The 19,504-nt window shown below is 39.1% G+C and overlaps 1 protein-coding gene across 1 annotated transcript in view; it reads left to right on the top strand.

Annotated features, from left to right (window-relative positions):
- The window catches only part of TMTC4 (transmembrane O-mannosyltransferase targeting cadherins 4), a 48,752-nt gene that overhangs the window by 5,312 nt on the left and 23,936 nt on the right, over window positions 1–19,504 (top strand). The window contains exons 3-5 of the mRNA XM_009905240.2: window positions 1,281–1,497; window positions 5,345–5,432; window positions 18,656–18,753. Of these exons, the coding sequence (XP_009903542.1) occupies window positions 1,281–1,497; window positions 5,345–5,432; window positions 18,656–18,753 (403 nt within the window). The remainder of the gene's footprint in view (window positions 1–1,280; window positions 1,498–5,344; window positions 5,433–18,655; window positions 18,754–19,504) is intronic.

Genomic DNA, 19,504 nt, shown 5'->3' on the forward strand with positions numbered 1-19,504 from the left:
TGATTGCAGACGTACTCCCACTTTTAGTCCTCATATTCAAGCAAAAATACTGACTCTTGAGTGCAGTGTCAGTGTTTTAAGTATGTAGTACTGCAAGTCTAATTGTCTGTTTGGGGTTTTTTGCAATTTTCATCAAGGAAAATAATGCAACTGAATAGAATGTGTTGGAGTCCTAAACCTATTAAAGCTTTAAGTGCATGAAACAGCAAATACTTTCTCTTTTCAAGGTCTCTGTGGTATATTCCATCTCTAGTAACGTCCTGGTTAGTTTAAAGAGTGAACTGGGATGCAGTCATTACTGTATCTGAAAATATAGATGAGCATGTGGAGATGGTCCATAAAATTCCATTTTCACAAGTAAGAAACTGGGTTTCATAATTTCCCTAAACTCCAGCATTTATAAATAGTACTTTTATAATAGGTTAGGGGTTTTTAATAGATTTCACTTAAGCCAAAGGCTGGCTGACCAAAAGATCTACATATAATCCTCTATCCAAACTCAGTTTCTTTGTATCTTACCTACTGATGAAAGTATATGGATAATAGTAAGATCTCTCTCCCTTTTCTTCTTCCTCTCTATTTTACCCCAGAGCTCATATCTCAAATAAGATTGAATTTTCACTTGCACTTCTTGTTCTAATACTTGCATGAAGCATCTCTTTAACCAGTCTCACAAATCAGTTAGTAACATGTGCTGATTACTTTCTCAGTTGATACTGATTGTACCCAGATGGTTTCCACGTTGTCAGTCCAAATGCTAGGGTGTTTTTTAACTAGAATGTCAGTGGAAATCATAGTGTGAGTTTATATTAGTTTCCTCACTGTGTGGATTTAATTAAAATCCATTAGGTTGTTTTCACACATAGTTTCTCTTAAGCCCAAGGTTATACCCCTGGCAGGCTGGGTTGTTTACCCACAGGACACTCCTGCATTTGCAGTGTTGAAGTTGCAGTTACAATGGCCAGAAGTCAATTCTAAGTAATCATAGGTATTATTAACATAATAGCACTAATGTCTTTGGAGAGGGTGGCTACTATGCTGAATATGGTATTCATTTTATTTAAAGTTAGGACATTGTTTCCAACCAGCTATGGTGGGGGTGCTGGTATTTTTCAACCTTCTTAAAATTATGTTTTGTGTATTTGGTTTGGTTCCAGCCAGGGCCAAACCACCACAATGTGTCCTAATATGACCTTGCTATGGGGTTGTTAAGGTTTTCTGTTTGGATGTCTGTAACCATTGATGTAATTCCTAGCCTTAATGTTTTTGTGTCTATATAGAATTAATTACTTTTTTGCTGGAGGCTTCTACCCAGTTGGCTTCCATGTCATCAATATAATACTGCATTGTACTATCTCCGTGTTGATGGTTGATGTGTTCTCAATATTACTGGGTGGACTGCAATTCAGTAATAAAGGAAGAAGGCTAAATCTGGCTCCAAAGACATCTCTTCTAGCTGCTTTGCTGTTTGCTGTACATCCAGTGCACACTGAATGTGTAAGTACTGAATAATTAGCTTCAAGGATATATATCTTAGAAGTTCTTGACCATCTTGACTAATTAATTCTGACATAGCCTTACTCTTTACACATTGCTTTTATATATCTTAATGCTTCTCTTGGCACATGTCTTATGAGAACATTCAAGTATTATGGCTAGTACATCCAAAAGCTTGTAAATCCACAGGGCTGGACCTTAAGGATGAAAAATTAAATCATTTAAGTACAATAACTAAAGAAGAATAGTCCTAAACTACAGAGTTTCCCTAATTGCTGGATTAAGAATTCATTACTAGAAACATTAGCTCATGAGCAGCCAAGGAGAATGGAAGATAAACTGAATGCAAACGCATTTACCTCTTTTCATTTCCATTTGCTTTGATAAAAGCCAAGGAGATAGAAAATTGAAGTCAAGGCATTACACGAACTCTCTATGTAACTGTATTAGAATACAGCATCCATTTTTGAATCCACGCTGTAAGGAGGATACTGGGAAGAGCCATGAATATGATTAAGTGACTGGAAATCATCATATGTCATGAGAGATCAAACTTCTTGAGTTTATATTTTTAATATGAAGAAGATTAAAGGATTATTTTTCTTTATATGACAGTCTGTAATTATATACACAGGGAATGCAAATTTGATAGTAGTGGGCCCTTTAATAGTACAGACAAAAATGTGACAGTGGCTGGAAGTTGGAGTTGTAAAGATAGAGAATAGAAACATGTCACATGCATATCAGCTAATTAAAATACCTGACCAAAGATCAAACTCCTTGCATGGAAATTCTAATGAAGGGGAAATAGGTCTCTCTATAAGCCCTTTTGTGCCCCTGACGAAGAAATTCTTACGACTTCATGGCAGTGGGCTTGCTGGATGTGGTCTCTGATTGCTCAATCCTGTAATAAAGGAAATACAAAATAATCGCAGTGCTGGAATGATTTTTATTTTTTTTTAGCATTTGGAAGGACTGAGCTACTTGAAAAAGTACTAGCTTTAACTTTGATCTTTGTGCAAGTAATGAACTCTGAATCTTCAGGGTACCTCATTCTATATATGTGGCACTTGGGTTTGTGGGGTTTTCTTTCTTTGTGTTTTGGGTTGGTTGGTTGGGTGGGGTTTTTTTTGTGTTTGTTTGTTTTATTTTGGGTGGGGTGTTTTGTTTTTTAATTTTTTTCCTTTGCTTTGCACATGATTGATAGGGAAGAGGTTATGGAACGCTGTGCCTCTCAGTTGACTCTGGATCCAGTATTGCATGTATTGGAAACCCAGAGATTGTACAAAGTTTTGTATTAGTAACTTGGCACGATTTTTTGCCGTGTGGCAGAAAGAGTCTGCCAATCATTCTCTGGTGTTTGCTTGCCTGCAGAAGAATTTCTTTGTGATAGCTTGTGCTAGTGTCAGAAGGTCCCATTGTATTAATTCTCCAAATTCTTCAGTGCTTTTGACATTCTGGCATATCAAGAAATCTGACTTGAGTCTTAACTTTGTAATACGCCTACTACTGACTTGTTTATCAATATGCATAATTTTATTCACCATTGACTTTAAAAGTATATTTAAATCAGCAGGCAAATGTAAGTAAGAGCTTGGCCTTGTCAAATAAATTAGAAGTGATGGAGTCTGCTTGCATATGCAAGGTCTGAAGACTTGCGGATGCTTTGAGTAAACATTGATAGAGGAAGGTGAAAAGGTAGCATGCTTGCATGCTGTCTCTTCTAAGAACCAGAAGTGAACAAAGGCTTCTAATCATTTACAAAGTGAATAATAAATTTTGCTTCACTGAAGCAGTTATGATACTGCTATGGTTCTAGCATGAGTGTATGTCAGGCAACATCTCTTCAAAAAGCATTCTTCATGATTTTAAAGCTGCAAGTTTTTAAGTATCATGACACCCTGGTTTTGAAATGAGATGACATATTTTGACATAAAATCGTGAAGAGTACATCTGTTTGCTGCTTTGAATTTTGGTGTGTAGAGCACAAAACAAACTGTCATGTAAAACAGATCTTGAAAAGTTTAATGATTTCAGTACCCATGTAAGGAAAAATATCTATCATTTTAAGTAAACAGTGTTGTGGTGTAGTTCTCTCTTCTGAAATAATGCTTATTCCCTGTAACTGATGAAATACTAAATGAAGCACAGGCATATACCTGATACTGATTGGAAACTGTATTTTTTTTGTTTACCCTATTACCAGAAATTATACGCGTGATCATGCCTTAGAGATAACGTTGTACTGTTGGAGTCATCTGAGGCCACATGTGTGTTATTAGCCCCTTAATCTCTTTGTTATAACAAATTGACTTACATTTTCAAAATTCTGTCAGTTTACCTTTACTTTTATCTCATTAACTGAAGGCAAGTCCTGAACCAGAGTAACACTTCATTATTTTCACCTTTCAAAGCACTCTAAAATTACTGAGTTAATTCTTGTAATTCCTCCAGAGGATAGACAAAAGAAGCAGGGAAGTTAGATGCATGGCATTTGAAAAAGCAAGAAATTTTTGTGTGCTGAATTTAGGAGTCCAGCAGTTTCTCTTTTTTATAGTGCTCAAGTGAAGTTGAGGGTGAAGTGGGAGACAGTCTCTTTCGTAGATTCAGTTCTATATTCATGCCTCTACACGTCTCTTTCTCTAATGTTATTTAGAAATATCCATCATGTCAGACTCGCACACATAAATTGCCCTTTTCCTTAGAGCCATTAGCAGGTAACTTTAAATAAAATGAAGATAGAATTTATCTCCTTACTTTTTTCTTTCTGCTCCACTCACAAAATGGGACAACCAGTGTACTATACAAGAACCGAAGTTTCTGCTTTTGCCCCTGAAATGTCATCTCAAAGTGGATTAAAAAAACCACCACCTGTAGCCATTCTGCATTGCTTCAGAAAGGCCCTCTGTATATGTCTCCTGGGAACATCCCAACACTCCAGGAAGTAGAACTAGACTGAAAAGTAGGGTTTGTTTCCATGATAGTCTCTGAGTGTATGCGCTAGTGAAGTCCCAACATCAGGGCTTATACAGTCTCCTGCCAACCCTCTGTGTCACAATTTCCATTGAAAAATCATGATGTATTCTGACACTGGTGTAATTGAGAAATGAAGATCCAAAAATAATGTAAATACAGTTTAAGAGCTTGAACTGAAGCTTGTTGATAGTCCTGAGAATGTTTTTGATTTAAATTGGTTAATAGATTGGTGAAGATCTGGAGTATAGAGGTTCCAGTATATGTTTCTCATTTTCTTTCACATTAGTACAGATTCTGTTACAAGTTGTACTTGGAGGTAGTTCTAATGCAGTTGAGTAATACAGCACAAAATAATGCCAGGGTGGTTTCTTTGGTTGTTTTTTTTCCTCTGATTTTGCAGGCTGGAAGCTATTTGTCCTACATGTTTAGACTACAACTTGAAGGCTGGCTTGTCTTCTGTACGTGGACAGTCTTGATTTTCATTTCACCAGAGGTGGTGTTTTTGTTGGGGTTCAGGATGTTTAAGAGTTCTACTGAAAGGCAACCTGATACAAAAAAAATAATAGATGAGTTGCTGAGTTTACATTTTTATTTATGAGTCTGTATAATTTCAATGAGGTCCCTCTTAATTTAATAATTAAAGCAAAATCATTTACCTAGTTGATACTAAGCAATACCCAATCAAAATTAGATGTGGCTTAGAAAACTGGGTATCTATCACTAATCCAGTAAACCATGATGGGAAAAAGAAATTACAAAGTGATGTTGTTTTATACATGTCACTTTGTATGTGTGTGCATATGTGTCTTTATTTCAGGTTTTCTAAAAATAAGATCTGGTAATCTGAATTTTCATTATTTTTTCCTTTAAGGTTGCCGGGATTGTTGGCAGAGCAGACCTTCTGTGTGCCCTGTTCTTTTTGTTGTCATTCCTTGGCTACTGTAAAGCATTTAGAGAAAGTAAGCATTCTGTTTGCCCTTTGGTTTTATATTGTCTATGTTTTCTGCTTTCATATACTTTAGTGAAATATAGCAAAACCTAAAAATGTCATCGTGATGTGGCTTGAATTTATTAATGTTTATAACCTCATAAAATATTTAAAAAGAAACCTGCTTTAGCAGGTACTTTTTATTAGAAGAGCTGGAAGGATTGCTGTCTAGTAATTTATTTTAAGAAAAGCCTGTTTTATGATACGTGTATTTGTTAAATGTTTTATGGTTTAGAAGCATAAAGAAATATCTTAATAAGTATTTTCAAAATCAAACCTATAAATGTACATTCTTAAATATTTTAGTGTACTTTGCCATTGTGTTGGGATGGTTTAAATGGGATTGAACTTTAGGAACCTTACTTGTATTTTTAATGAATTGTAAGGAATTATTTATAGGAGTAAGCCCTCTTAATTCCTGCAATATGCAAATACCGGCATATACATGCTGAATATAGTTTTTGTAAGACAGCTACATTTAACATGAGCAATTCCTTTGTAGATTATTTTTTTTCAAATGGGCTTTTAGATCTGTTGTATTATTTCCTCTGAATGCAGGTTGGCAGTTCAAATGCAGTTGTGGAGAAATTACCTTAGAGTTCTGTTAAATAAGCACACAAGAATACATGAATTCCTGGTTATGAAAATCTATACAGAGCATGCAATCTGGTATCTGAGTCTGCCCCACCACAGGAAATTTGAGAACCAATGCAGAGCTGTGTTGTGAAGAGCTTGTATAGTATTGCTTCAATAGGTATGGCTTGTAAGATTCAACCAGAGCTGGCAGTGTATTACAGAGGTACCTGAGCAGGCTCTAGGTGATCTAGCTTAATGTAGTCCTACCATCATAGAGATTACTGTAGGTTGAGGGGTGTAAGTTAGTCCACAGAGAGCTCTAAGTTGCTGTGTATAGCTCCAGCTAATTGAGTTTAGAATGTTTAGAACTATTTTGTGTATCTCTATAGCTGATACAAGTTTAATTTAATCTTCCCTACTTTAAATGATACATAGAATGATTCCTCTTCACTTCTGATATTTTTCTCTCCCTTTTGAGTAGGTTTCACTCCTTTCATCTGAGATAATAATTTCTTGATGAAAATTGGCCTTGGGATCTTGCTTGCTCATTTATTCTTTTCTCACCTATTTTACTGGGCATGATTGTGCTGTCATGTTTCTCCCGTTAGTGCCAAAGTAAATTAGACAAATCAAAATATTGACTGTGTGCTCTCCAGTTTGTTGGTACAAGCAGACCTATATGGCAGGGGTAGTAGTCTTTGCTTGAAGAACTTGAGCTAAACTCTTAGGCTGACTGTTGGGAGACTTTTATCTCGTACTCTCTAATTACTTTGTTATGGACTACATCTTGGGAATGTTTAAGAATGTGATGGGTACCCTGGTTAGGGATGTTTTGTCTGAGTGCTTGTACAACTTGCAAAGGTCAGTTTGGCACCTTTTAGAAGTCAATGCCATTTTAATAGTATTCATGTACTGAAATTCTTTTTGTAAATGCAGAAGAAGAAAAATACTGTAATGAAGAGATACTAAGCAGCACTTAGAATAGAACAGAATAAACCAGGTTGGAAGAGACCTTCAAGATCATCATGTCCAACCTATCATCCAACACCACCTAATCAACTAGACCATGCAACCAAGCACCCTATCAAGTCTCCTCCTACTAAACACCTACAACAATGGTGACTCCACCACCTCCCCGGGCAGCCCATAGTATTTTTTTGTTGGGTATTAACAGCATAAGTAGGATCAGAGCTGTATCTCTCAAGCAGATATGCCAAGAAATAGTACAGTCTTCCAGCATAGTTGTGCCTTTTGTCTTTCAGATCAGTTTACTGTGACCTTCACTGCCTGATTTGCCCTCAACCACTTCTTAAAGAAATTTGAACTTTATGCAAGAATTTGTATCCAAGTTACATATTTGAGTCTCTTCCAAAAATTTCCTCATTGTGGGTAGCTTGGTGACAATTTCAGGTTCTTGCAGATCCTATCTGGCATGTCCTAAATGAGAGAATGAAAAGTTATTTCCAGCACTGTGAGAAGCAGTAATGAGTTCTTTGGCAGATCTTGCATGGAGCCTGTATGTGATATTCTTAGTCTTTACTGGTCCCTTCAAGCAGCAGTCCTCTCTACACGTTACCCATGTATCTCTAGCTGAACCCTACCAGCTACCAAAGCCACTGTCTGTACTGGAAAGGGCACATACAAATTAAATAGAGGCTCTCTCTTCACAAGGAGAGACATGGAGAACTGTCATAGTTCACACCCAGTTGGCAGCTGAGCTCCACGCAGCTGCCTCCCACCCCCCCCCAGTGGAAAGGGAATGAGGATGGGGGGGGGGGGGGGGGGAGAATAAAAGACAAAGCTCCATGGGTTGAAATAAAGAGTTTCATAGAACAATACAAAGAGATACTGAACCACCTTGCCCTCACTCCTAATGTGAAAGAAGAAAGGAAGAAAAAAAAGTAATATTTGCTATGTCACAGTCACAAGCTCAGCGCCCTTGCTTCTCCCAGGCCAGACTTTACTTTATATAGTGGGCATGACATCAGTATGGTATCAACTACTTATTGGCTGGTTGAGTTGCCTGGCTTGGCTACATCCTCTCCCAGCTTCTTCTAAAGGAAACCACAAATTTAACCTATCCTAGCCAAACCCTGGACAAGAAGACATGTTGTAGTGGGACGAGTTTCATCTTGATACAAGAAGTAAATTTTTTACAACGAGAACAATCATTCACTGGAACAACCTCTCTAAAGATGTGGCAGAGTCCCTATAACTGGACAGTTTTATGACACAACTGGACAGAGTGCTAGGTAATCTTATCTAGGCTCCCTTTCCCACAAAAGGTTGGACCAGATTATCTTTGGAGGTCCCTTCCAACCTGGGCTGTTCAGTGATTCTATCTTAGGAAAAGATAACCAAATATGAAGAAATGGCTGTAATAGAGTATGGTATTTCAGTATTTTTGTTGTACCCTTGGATGCCTCCATTTTGGTGGTATAAATTCCCTTCTTTGGTGAACAGTTCTAGCTATTCACAAATAATAACATGAGTAAGGACTTTTTCAGCTGAGCTTGACTGCATAGTTTGGGGAAGTCAAAGACAGCAAAAGCTGTCCTAGTCCCAACTGTATGCTTATCTTACTCTGAGTCTAGATAAGGAAGAATAAGCATTTTAAAAACATGCACATATAAAGTACATACTTAAACAATGTCTTCTAAGCAGGAAAAAATACCCTTTCACTCTCAGATTGTTTTCCTTCTGCTGGCAGATCCACAAGATTGGAAAGTCTGTGATACTGCCAGTGCACTTTGATACTTCTAGTCCAAATTAAGACTTGGTACTGCATCACTTTCTAGGTCAGACCACAATGGTAATATGCCTGTGGAATAGTCTTTATTAGTAAGAAGGAAAGGGAGAAAACAACCAAAAAAAGCCCTCTGTGCATTCTATTACATCAAGGTTATGTTTCTAATCAAATATAGCTGCTTTATGATGATCCTATAGAAAAGTGGAATCTACCAGTTTGCTTTAACATCCTGTTTCCTTTTGTCCTGATGATTTTTTTTTTTATATTAAGGGCAAGCATGACTCTACGCCTCTAAGCCAGGGGTCAGCTACATGTGTCCTTGCTTCTGGATTTGACTGTCAGACACATATAGATCACCAGCTTTTTTAGGTGGATTTTAAAAGAAAATATTAATAGATGCATGACAGCGTGACTTTTGGAGTATTTAAAAGAGGGTACAAGACTTAAGGACTTCGGGATTTGTGGACTGCATTTGTATTGCCTTCAAATACAGCTACTAAAACACATTTGGTGCCAGTTTCCTTTTACTGATGAAATTTGACCAAGCATCAGATTAAAACAAACACTGAAAAAGCCTGAGCTGATGCTACTGATGTGGTTGTGTTCTCAATAACATACACTGTTTTATCAGTAGCAGCACTTCAGTGCTACTATCAGAGAGATACATTATCTAAGCATTTCATAAAGAACCTGATTATTCTTGCAGCAAGGTAACATGAGATTTGTTTACAGTTAAGTTCCAGGAATCTGCATTTCACTAGCATAGGTGTAGTTATCAGACTGTCATTCTTGGCCTTTTCTAAGGGAGTCCTTTGAAAAGAAACTTGTTAGTGCTTGTTTTCACCTTGTGTCTAAGTGAATGAGTGTAAAAACATGTTTTTTGGTTGGAAGTAAGGACTCAAAATGTCTAAGGAGAATTTGGGCATACTGTGGGTAAAAGACAGTACTATAAGCAATATGGAGAATCAGAAAAATATCTGTTAGACTGCAGAAACTTCCAGAGGAAAATAGTATTTTGTAAAGCTCAAGATATACTGCAGCTTGTTTGCCTGACGTGCTTTATTCATGGGTATGGTGGGTTTTCAGGTAGATGGTTTCTTTTGGTTAGAATCTGTAGGTTGGTGGTTGGTTGGTTGTTTTTAAGTATGAACATTTCACACACTGTGTGGGCTATAGTTATGTCTTACTGAAGTTTTGGAATCCTGTTAGTTTTTCCCGATAAGCAGTTTCTGATGTTACCATCTTTGACAGGATAACATTTATATTTTCAAGGAACTAATCTGTTGTTTTGGTTCTATCCTGCTGTTTTAAAATACAACTGTGGGGACAAATCCACTGCTAGGCTTTGGAGACAGCAAGAGCTGACAACTCTTTAGATATGTTCTGGATAGAGTTGCAGGTTATTAACGTTGAATTTTAATGCAGCTTCTCTGGGAGTTCATAAGGTGATTTAAAACTGCTGTAGTATACATTTTGCCTTCCTTTCTCTTCAGCCTTGACAGTGATCTAGTTGCAATTATTTGCCATCTGCAATCACTGAGTGAAGTAAGATGATGAGTTCATGATTTGCTTGATGTGGGTAATACTGGCCTGGATATTAAAACAGGGGATCAACTGTTTGCTCATATGCTATGACTTCTAAAAATGACTTTGTTCTGCTTGCGTGTTTCCATTTTGTTCTGCTCTGTGTAGTCACCAGTTAATCATTTACTAGTTTGTTACTAATTTAACAAAGCATGCAAAGTAGACCATGGGTTTTGTGAATATTGGAGGTTTGTGTTGTGGAGGTTTTACTATAGACTGTAAAATGTTTAAGACTCCTCTGTGAAAGTGGCTTCTGCGCCAGAGGGTAATGATGCCATCCAGAGGAACCGTAACAGGCTGGAGAAAAGTGCTGGTAGGAGCCTCACCAAATCCAACAAGGAGATGCTGAAGGCCTAAATGTCTGAGTTGGTAATTATTGTTTGGGATACTGTTCGTTTGACTTCAAAGACTAAGCTTGGTATTCTCAATTTTGTATTTTGTTCACATCATTAACTTCTAAATTGTTGTTTGTGTTTTTTTCAGTGACTTGTGGATTTAGGATATTGCAAATTAAGGCCTCTTGAAATAGGATTAGCATTTAGGAATACAGAGTTGAGGTGTATCATCAATGTGTTACTCAAATTTAAGATCAGTCAGTTCCACGCTATAAAACACTTAGTTTATGTAACCTTACTCTAGGAATGCTTGTACTTAAATCTGTGAGTCCAAATGGAGGAGCCCTCTTGGCTTGTTTATGGTTTATATAGGTATTTCACTGAATCCTCTCATCATCTTTCTGACTTAATGTACTCCCTAAGAGGGACCAGACTGTCTGAGCAACACTTTTTGGGTTTCGTATAGAAACACTATATTTTTCTAGCTTTAAAAAACAAAACAAAACCAAAATTAAAATGAAAATTTAAAATAAAAAAAAAAAAAAAAAAAAAAAAAACAAAAAACCAAACCACCAAGTACTATGTTTCTTTGGCATGCTTACAAATGTGTCCATCTGTTAGAGTGGCACAATGCCCACTCACAATATGGTGTACCAGTTTCAACAAGACACAGGTGCCAATGAAAGGCTGGTTTCATTTTCTGACACAAGATTTTTCTGGTGGGAAGCAGCCCTGTATTAGGGGAATGTGCTTTGTTAGGGTGATAACTTCTGTTGGCATCTGTGTATCATAACAATAATTAGTACTTAAGCAGTGCTTTACATTTTCAAATCACTGTTTAAAAAAAAATAAAAATGTGAAGGCATTGCTGAATGACAATCTTTTTTGTATGTCTTTCCAACCTAGTTCACTGAGATTTCTGCATTTGAGGTCAGCAGCAGGGGAGGTGTTAGGTGTATTGACCCAGATTAAATGTGTCTTAATTGACACTCTCTCTTTGAATCACTGATAATTTTTCCTAACATTACAATTCTGTATTTAACTGTATTGACCATTTGAGGCTTCAAAAGACAACAAACAAAAAAACCCAACAGAGATTACAGTTTGGGGGAGGAGATTTTGATCACTGACTCATAGAATAGTTATGGTTGCAAGAGGCCTCTGGGTGTCACCTAAGCTGACCTGTTCAAGTAGGGCTACACAGAACCAGTTGTCCAGGACTGTGACTGGATGACTTTTTAATACCAAGGATGGAGGCTTCACAACCATTCTGGATAACCTGTGCCAGTGATCAATCACCCACTTAGTGGAAAAGTGTTCCCTAATATTCAGACACCTCCTGTGTTTCACTTTGTGCCTATGTTCTCTGATCCTGTCACTGGGCACCACTGAGCAGAACCCAGCTTTTTCTTCTTTGTGTCCTCCTACTCTGCCTGGGCCTGTTCCTCTCCAAAGTGCAGGATTTTGCAGTTCTCCTTGTTGGATTTGGTGAGGTTCCTACCAGCACTTTTCTCCAGCCTGTTAAGGTTCCTCTGGATGGCATCACTACCCTCTGGTGCAGAAGCCACTTCTTCCAATTTTTCCCTCATCAGCAAACTTGCTGAGGATGCACTCTGCCTCCTCATCCTGGTCATTAATGAAGATGGGACCCAGTATTGGCCCCTGGGGTACACCACTAGTTAGTGGCCTCCAGCTAGGCTTCGTGCTGCTGGTCATCACCCTCTCACCTGGGCCTTTCAGGAAGTTTTCAGTGCACCTCACTGCATATCCAGCATCTACATCAAGAGTTTCTCTATGAGGTTCTTACAGAAGACTGTGTCAGAGATCTTACTAACATCTAGGCTTTTGAAACTCATGAGTACCTCATTAATGGGTCCCTTGAGAGGGGAAACCTGGTATATTTACAGGAAGACAAATCTGGTTTACACAACTTTGAAATGTGCCTGTTGAGTGGCATTCTATCGGGGGTTTTACTAGACGTTTTCTCCAGTTTGTCAATGGAATTCTGACTTCTCAGTATGCTTCCTGACCATTGCAGCCTGGAAGCACCTCTGGACTTAATAAGCATATTCCGTTTTCCATCATCCAAAGTTTAATATTAGATAATATTCCAATAATAGATAAATATTATTGGAATCCAGCAGAAGCAAAATCCAATCCATTTTTTGCGTCTCTACTACTCTTAACATAGTTTTCCAAACCATTCTGTAGTAATTTCATGCGGCCCACATTTTTCCTGTTGCATTTTACACTGTCTTCAGTGGTATTCTCATGCTTTTGTGAAGTCAAGGCATAGGGTGTTTGTGGGTTGGCTTTCATTGTAGAGTTTTTTCTGTATAAGTATACTTAGAATTTACACTTCTGCTTGATATAAATGCCTAAAATAAGTCTTTGGCAAACAGTTGCATCCTTTTGTGTTTTAGAGAGTCACCTTAGAAAGTATTTCATCTAAGAAAGGTGTTTTTTTCTGGGTAATTTTGGCAAGTCAGTTTAGCATTGTTTCTTTAGTTTATCCTTGTGTATCTCTTTTCCTCTTTAAAAGCAGGTATGTAGGCATTATTTCAAGCTTCTAGATTCTCATGGTTTTCACCATTTCTCAGAGGTAGCACTTGAGATTACTCTAGCAGGTCTTTTACAATCTAGAGTAAATGCAACCAATTGTTATAATTTAAAACATATTAACTTCTCTATAAATTCCATGCCTTGTAGTTCATTATTCTTGCTTTTATTCTTGTTCTGTTTCTGCTTGTGTTGTGCTTGCCATATGATTGCAGCTGACCTCTGTATGAAAAAATTAAGCAGAAGGTACAGAACACTTCTGTTTTCTTGGTGTTGTCTGTTTTCTTTCCCACTGAGTATTGGAATAACTCCTTCTTTGCTGCTCTTATTAATATACCCATGGAATTGTGGGGTTTGTTCTTCACGTACATTTTCCTCATTTTGCATTGTGACCTTTCTGAGTTGTGTCTTTATGAGTATGCTGCTGTTAGCACTTGTCCTTGATAATTTGACCTTGTTCCCTTTTTCCTAGTACTCTTGGGTTTTGAATCATCAAAACATTTGTGAATCGCCAGCTGGTCTCTTAGTATACGTACTACTCACTGTCTTCCTTGTTAAGATAGTTGGTATTTGTGTTCTGAGTAATGCTTCTCTGAGAAGTGCTTAGTTGTCCTGACTTCTTTCTACCAAAATTTAATTCTGGGAAGAAGAAATCTCTCAGTAGAAGAAATTGTACTTCAGTAAACTCAGTGAAGTCCACTGGCTTTGTTCACTGTTGCCCCTTTTACACATAGTAAGAATAAGTGGTAGTCAGTTTGTGAATACAGTCAATTGTTTTGCCTTCCATCTTCACATTCAGCTAGTTTTATTTCTACATTAAAAAAAAAAAATTACCCAGACAAACAAGACCAACAAAACTACAAAACAACCCAACAGCTCAAAAATGATTTTCAAGATCTGGCTGAAAAGTCTGTTGTGTTGTAATCAGAAGAGCTCCTTCAAGGAATGTGTTTAAGACAGGTTCCTTTTATTCTTAGCAATACTCTTAGAATAAATTTTGAAGCCGCCTCCACCATGAATTGTAATCCTCATTTGGTCTTCTGTATAATTTATGTGAGCTGGAGTTTCCTCATCACCTTGTGTTAGAGGGTTTTGTTGTTGTTGCAGTGTTGTATGACTTCCTTCAGAAGGCTTCCTTTTGACTTGATAACATCTATGCTGCTAATACTATGTCTTACCTGTGAGGATGTAATTTGGAGTGGAGGGAGAAGGAGCAAATGCCTGCCAAGTATTACAGTGATGATTCTCAAGCATATTCATTCTTTCGAAGCTTTTAAATTTTAGAAAATAAAAGACTGCTAGAAGCAACCTCAAAACCTGTTCTTCCACATATTTTTATGATAACTGTTCTCTGCCACAAAAGAAATAGTCCACTTCAAAGTGAGAGTGAAGGCCAATGTCAGCAGATCTTTTTCACACTTGTAGTTATAGTTTGTATCTAGCCCAATATCATCTGAGCCACTATACTAGTTTCCCTTCATAATCAATGAAGTGAGAGCTACTTCTCTGAAAAGTGGACAACTGTTGGGAACCAGTTGGAAAGGAAGTCTGGTAGAAGAGCTTATTTGTAGGTGCCTACTTATGGTGAAATTTATCTTAATTTTGACATTTACTCTTCCCATAGACCATTACTACAGTTCTATTTAAGTACCGAAGGGCAAACTTGCCATTAGCAGTAGGGAAGAACTGCTCTAGAGATAAGAGGGCTTTAAACTAGGTCTGAAGGGGGTGGGTAAGGAAACCAGTCTCTCCAGAGAGGAGAGAGTGGAACATAAATTAGGGTTAACTGAGAAATCAGCAGCCCATCTGAAGTGCATGTACACCAACACACACAGTATGGGTAACAAACAAGAAGAACTGGAAGTCTTGGTCCTCCAGGAAGACTATGATGTAGTTACTATTACAGAAACATGGTGGGACGATTCACATAATTGGAGTACTGCACTGGGTGGTTACAAGCTCTTTAGGAGAGACAGGCGAGGGAGAAGAGGAGGAGAGGTGGCCCTGTATGTTAGGGAATCTCTTGATGCCACGGAACTTGAGGTTGCGGATGAAAGGATTGAGTGCCTGTGGGTTAAAATCAGAGGGAGGCCTATCAAAACTGACATCCTGATTGGAGCCTGTTGTAGACCACCCAACCAGGATGAGGAGGCAGATGAAGTATTCTAAAAGCAACTGGAGGCTGTCTCAAGATCATCAGATCTTGTCCTTGTGGGTGACTTTAACCTGCCAGACATCTGCTGAGAACTTAATTCAGTAGAGAGTAGGCAGTCAAGAAGGTTCTAGAGTGTATGGAGGACAGCTTACTGATGCAGCTGTTAAGTGAGCCTACCAGGGGTCAGGCTCTGCTTGACCTGCTGTGCTCAAATAGAGAAGGGCTGGTGGGAGGTGTGATGGTGTGAGGCTGTCTAGGGTTCAGCGATCATGAGATAGTGGAGTTTCCAATATGCAGGGAAGTAGGGAGGAGCAGTAACAGAACCCTCACTTTGGACTTCCGGAGGGCAAACTTCAGCTTGTTCAAGCAGCTTATTCAGAAAATACCCTGGGTAGCAGCCCCTTAAGAACAAAGGGGTCCAGGACAGTTGGACCTACTTCAAACAGGAGCTCTTGAAGGCACAGGAACTGGCAGTTCCCACGTGCCAAAAGATGAGCTGGAGGGAAAGGCGACCAGCCTGGATGGGCAAGCAGCTCTTGAAGGGATTAAGGGGAAAAAAGAGGATGTATCGCCTTTGGAAAGGGGGGGAGGCAACTCATGATATGTTTAAGGATGTTGTTAAGTCATGTATGAGAAAAATTAGGCTAAAGCCCAGTTAGAACTTAAACTGGCCAATTCTGTGAAAACAATAAAAAGCATTTTTATAAATATATTAATGCTAAAAAGAGGGACAAGAAGAACCTCCACTCTTTAGTTACATTAGTAACTAAAGATGAAGAAAAGGCTGAGGTTCTAAATACCTTCTTTGCCTCAATTTTCAACAATAAGGCAAGAGGTCTCCAGGATACCTGGCCTCCTGAACTGGTTGATGGGGTCAGGGAGCAGTGTAGTACCCCTGAAATCTACAAGGAATTAGTTCAGGACTTGCTGAGTCACTTGGATCCTCACAAGTCCATGGGATTGGATGGGATCCATCCTAGGGTGCTGAGAGAGCTGGCGGATGAGCTGGCCAAGCCTCTCTTCATCATTTTCCAGCAGTCCTGGCTCACCAGAGAGGTCCCAGATTACTGGAAACTGGCCAATGTTATGCCCATCCACAAGAAGGGTCGGATGGAGGAACCTGGAAACTACAGGCCTGTCAGTGCCAGGGAAAATTATGGAGCAGATCATCTTGGGGGCAATCACTGTGCACCTGAAGGATGGCCAAGGGCTCAGGTCCAGCCAACATGGATTTAGGAAGGGTAGATCCTGCCTCTCCAACCTGATCTCCTCCTATGATCAGGTGACCCGCCTTGTGGATGTGGGGAAGGCTGTGGATGTAGTCTACCTGGACTTCATCAAAGCCTTTGACACCATTCCCCACAGCAAACTCCTGGCCAAGCTGGGATTGTTTAGCCTGGAGAAGAGGAAGGTCAGGGGAGACTTTACTGGGGGGGGGGGGGGGTTGGTATATTCTCCCAGGCAACCAGCACCAGAACAAGAGGACACAGTCTCAAGCTGCACCAGGGGAAGTTTAGGCTTGAGGTGAGGAGAAAGTTCTTCACAGAGAGAGTTGTTAGCCATTGGAATGGGCTGCCCAGGGAGGTCGTGGAGTCCCTATCCCTGGAGGTGTTCAAGAGGGGATTGGACGTGGCGCTTGGTGCCATTGTTTAGTAGTCATGAGGTCTTGGGTGACAGGTTGGACTTGATGATCTTTGAGGTCTTTTCCAACCTTATTGATTCTGTGATTCTAAGAAGAGTAAGAGTTCAATGTACCAAGTCAAAGATTGTTTCTTGTGATGCCTATAGAGCCCATGTTGCTTGAATCAAGAAACTGCCTCTGAATGAGCAGGGTGCTTTCCTCTGTTGTTTGTGCCTGTGGAGTAGAGGTTGTGACAGATAGGTTTTTATGTGAAGTACCAATGTACTGTGTGTCTGTGGTAGTTCCTTGGCTGAAGTAGGGCTTATTGTTATATTAATTTCAGAAATACCTTCCTGTAGTATCCAAAGTCAGCTAAATGGTGCAGTCTTTTTAAAGACTATTCCTTTGAGTAGAAGCTGTAGTTATTCCGGATCTCTTAACCCCAGAGTTCTTCACCCTGCTGTAAAACTGTTTCCTGAGTGCAAGGACTAACTGCATTTCTGTTCAGATGCTGAAATTTATTAGCTTCATGACATTCCATTGCAGTGCCAATGAAATGATGTGTAGGAGAAGGGTTGTTTTTGGATAACTTTAGAACAGCTATGTTTTGCCCTTGATTTAGGAAAGCACACCTTATCAGTAACTGAGAGAAAGAAAGAGGGAAATGGAGAGAAAGATTTGCCTTGGCTTGAGTTAGAGAAGGTTATGTATGGTCTCTGACTTAGAAAAGAATGTAAACATCTTGTAACTGAAGGGAGAAATTTGGTTGGATGTGTTAGAATATTGTTTTGTTATTTGAACCTATTGTATGCCTTAATTACACGCACGCCAATAGAAAATAACCAATTAAGATGTGACAAGTGCCTTCTGATAGACTAGGTGTTCAAGAGGGGATTGGACGTGGCACTTGGTGCCATGGTTTAGTCATGAGGTCTGTGGTGACAGGTTGGATTCTGATCTTTGAGGTCTCTTCCAACCTTGGTGATATTGTGATACTGTGTGATACCATGTAACTTTGCTGTGTAATGTAATAAACATCTTTGCATGCTAACATCTTGGCCTGGAAACTGTGCTCTAGGGTGGTCAAACACCTACACCCATACTACAACAATGACATGAGATACCTGCAGAAGCAGTTCATTGTGACTTGTAGATTAGACTACAGTTAAAACAGTTTGTGTGTGTGAGAGGCCTCATATGTCACAATTAGGAAGAATTTCTTCTTCTCAACGATCACTTGGAAGAGAGTAGCCGGTAATGACAGAGTTCTAGCTAAGGATGATAAATGTGTCCAAATATTGAGAGTTATCCTTTGCAGATGATGAATTGTGGAAACTATGGGAAAATTCTGCCATTCTAATTAACATCTAAAATGTCTAGCAAATAGGGAGATTTCTAATGTCTCCGAGAATAGAGAATGACTGCAACAGAAGGACAAAATGCCAGTCTATTATAGGAGGTGTGTTATGCTTTTGAGGTCTGTGAAGATCCAGATCTTGACTGATTGTGAGATTAAGTGCTGGTGTTTTTTTTTTTCATTCCAATTTTAATTAAGATTTCTAATGTTACCTTTAGATGTAGAAACCTAATACTATGGCATGCTTTATTTTGACAGATAAGGAAGGACATAATTTTTCTATGCTTTGGGTGCTGGTGAGTGTCATCCTAGGTGCAATAGCCATGCTGTGCAAAGAACAAGGAATTACAGTACTGGTAAGAATCCTCTTAGGGAGCAAATTTTGACCTCAGCATCAGATACAGTTTGTACTGGTTTGAGCCTTAACTGGGAGTTAAGAGCTCAAATGGGGGCAAGGCTGAGAATCTCTCCCCAGCTCCCCCCTCCTCCCTCCCAACAGAGAAGGGAAAAAAAAAGGAAAGGGAAAGAGCAAATCCACCAAGCAATAATTTGGAGTCAGCCTGGAAGTAGAGGTAAAGAGTTTTCTTTAAACAAACTATATATCTATCTATATATATATAAATAACAGGTAAGGTTCACAAGGGCAAGGAACAAGGATGGATGGGAGGAAGGGGAAAGGGAAAAAAACAAAACAAAACAAAACACCCTAAGAATACAAAACCAGTCTCTCTCTCTCTCTCTCTGAAGAGGTGTGGAGGCAGCGGGGAGAAGGATAGAAGGATCAGGCCCAACCATGTGGCAGAAGAGTAGGAAGGCAGCTGCAGTAGCTCTCGTCCAGGAGAGGCAGGAGCCAAAAAGGGAGACCTAATAGCTGCAATGCCCTCCCTTTTATACCCTAGCTGGGAGGGAGTGGGGAGTAGAACAGACTCAGTTTCCCCAGGGGAAATTACCCTGCAGGGAGGGCAAAGCACTTGCAAGCCCTCCACCCTGTTTTGTTTCTTTTCAGAATGGGCATTAACCCACCATACAGTTGTAAAGCCTACAAAGATGAATCCACAGCTTTTCCACAGCTAATTGCATGCACACTTCTTTTTTTTTTCTGTTCAG

The sequence above is a fragment of the Dryobates pubescens genome, chromosome 7 (assembly GCF_014839835.1).
Source record: "Dryobates pubescens isolate bDryPub1 chromosome 7, bDryPub1.pri, whole genome shotgun sequence".
NCBI classification, from domain to species: domain Eukaryota; kingdom Metazoa; phylum Chordata; class Aves; order Piciformes; family Picidae; genus Dryobates; species Dryobates pubescens.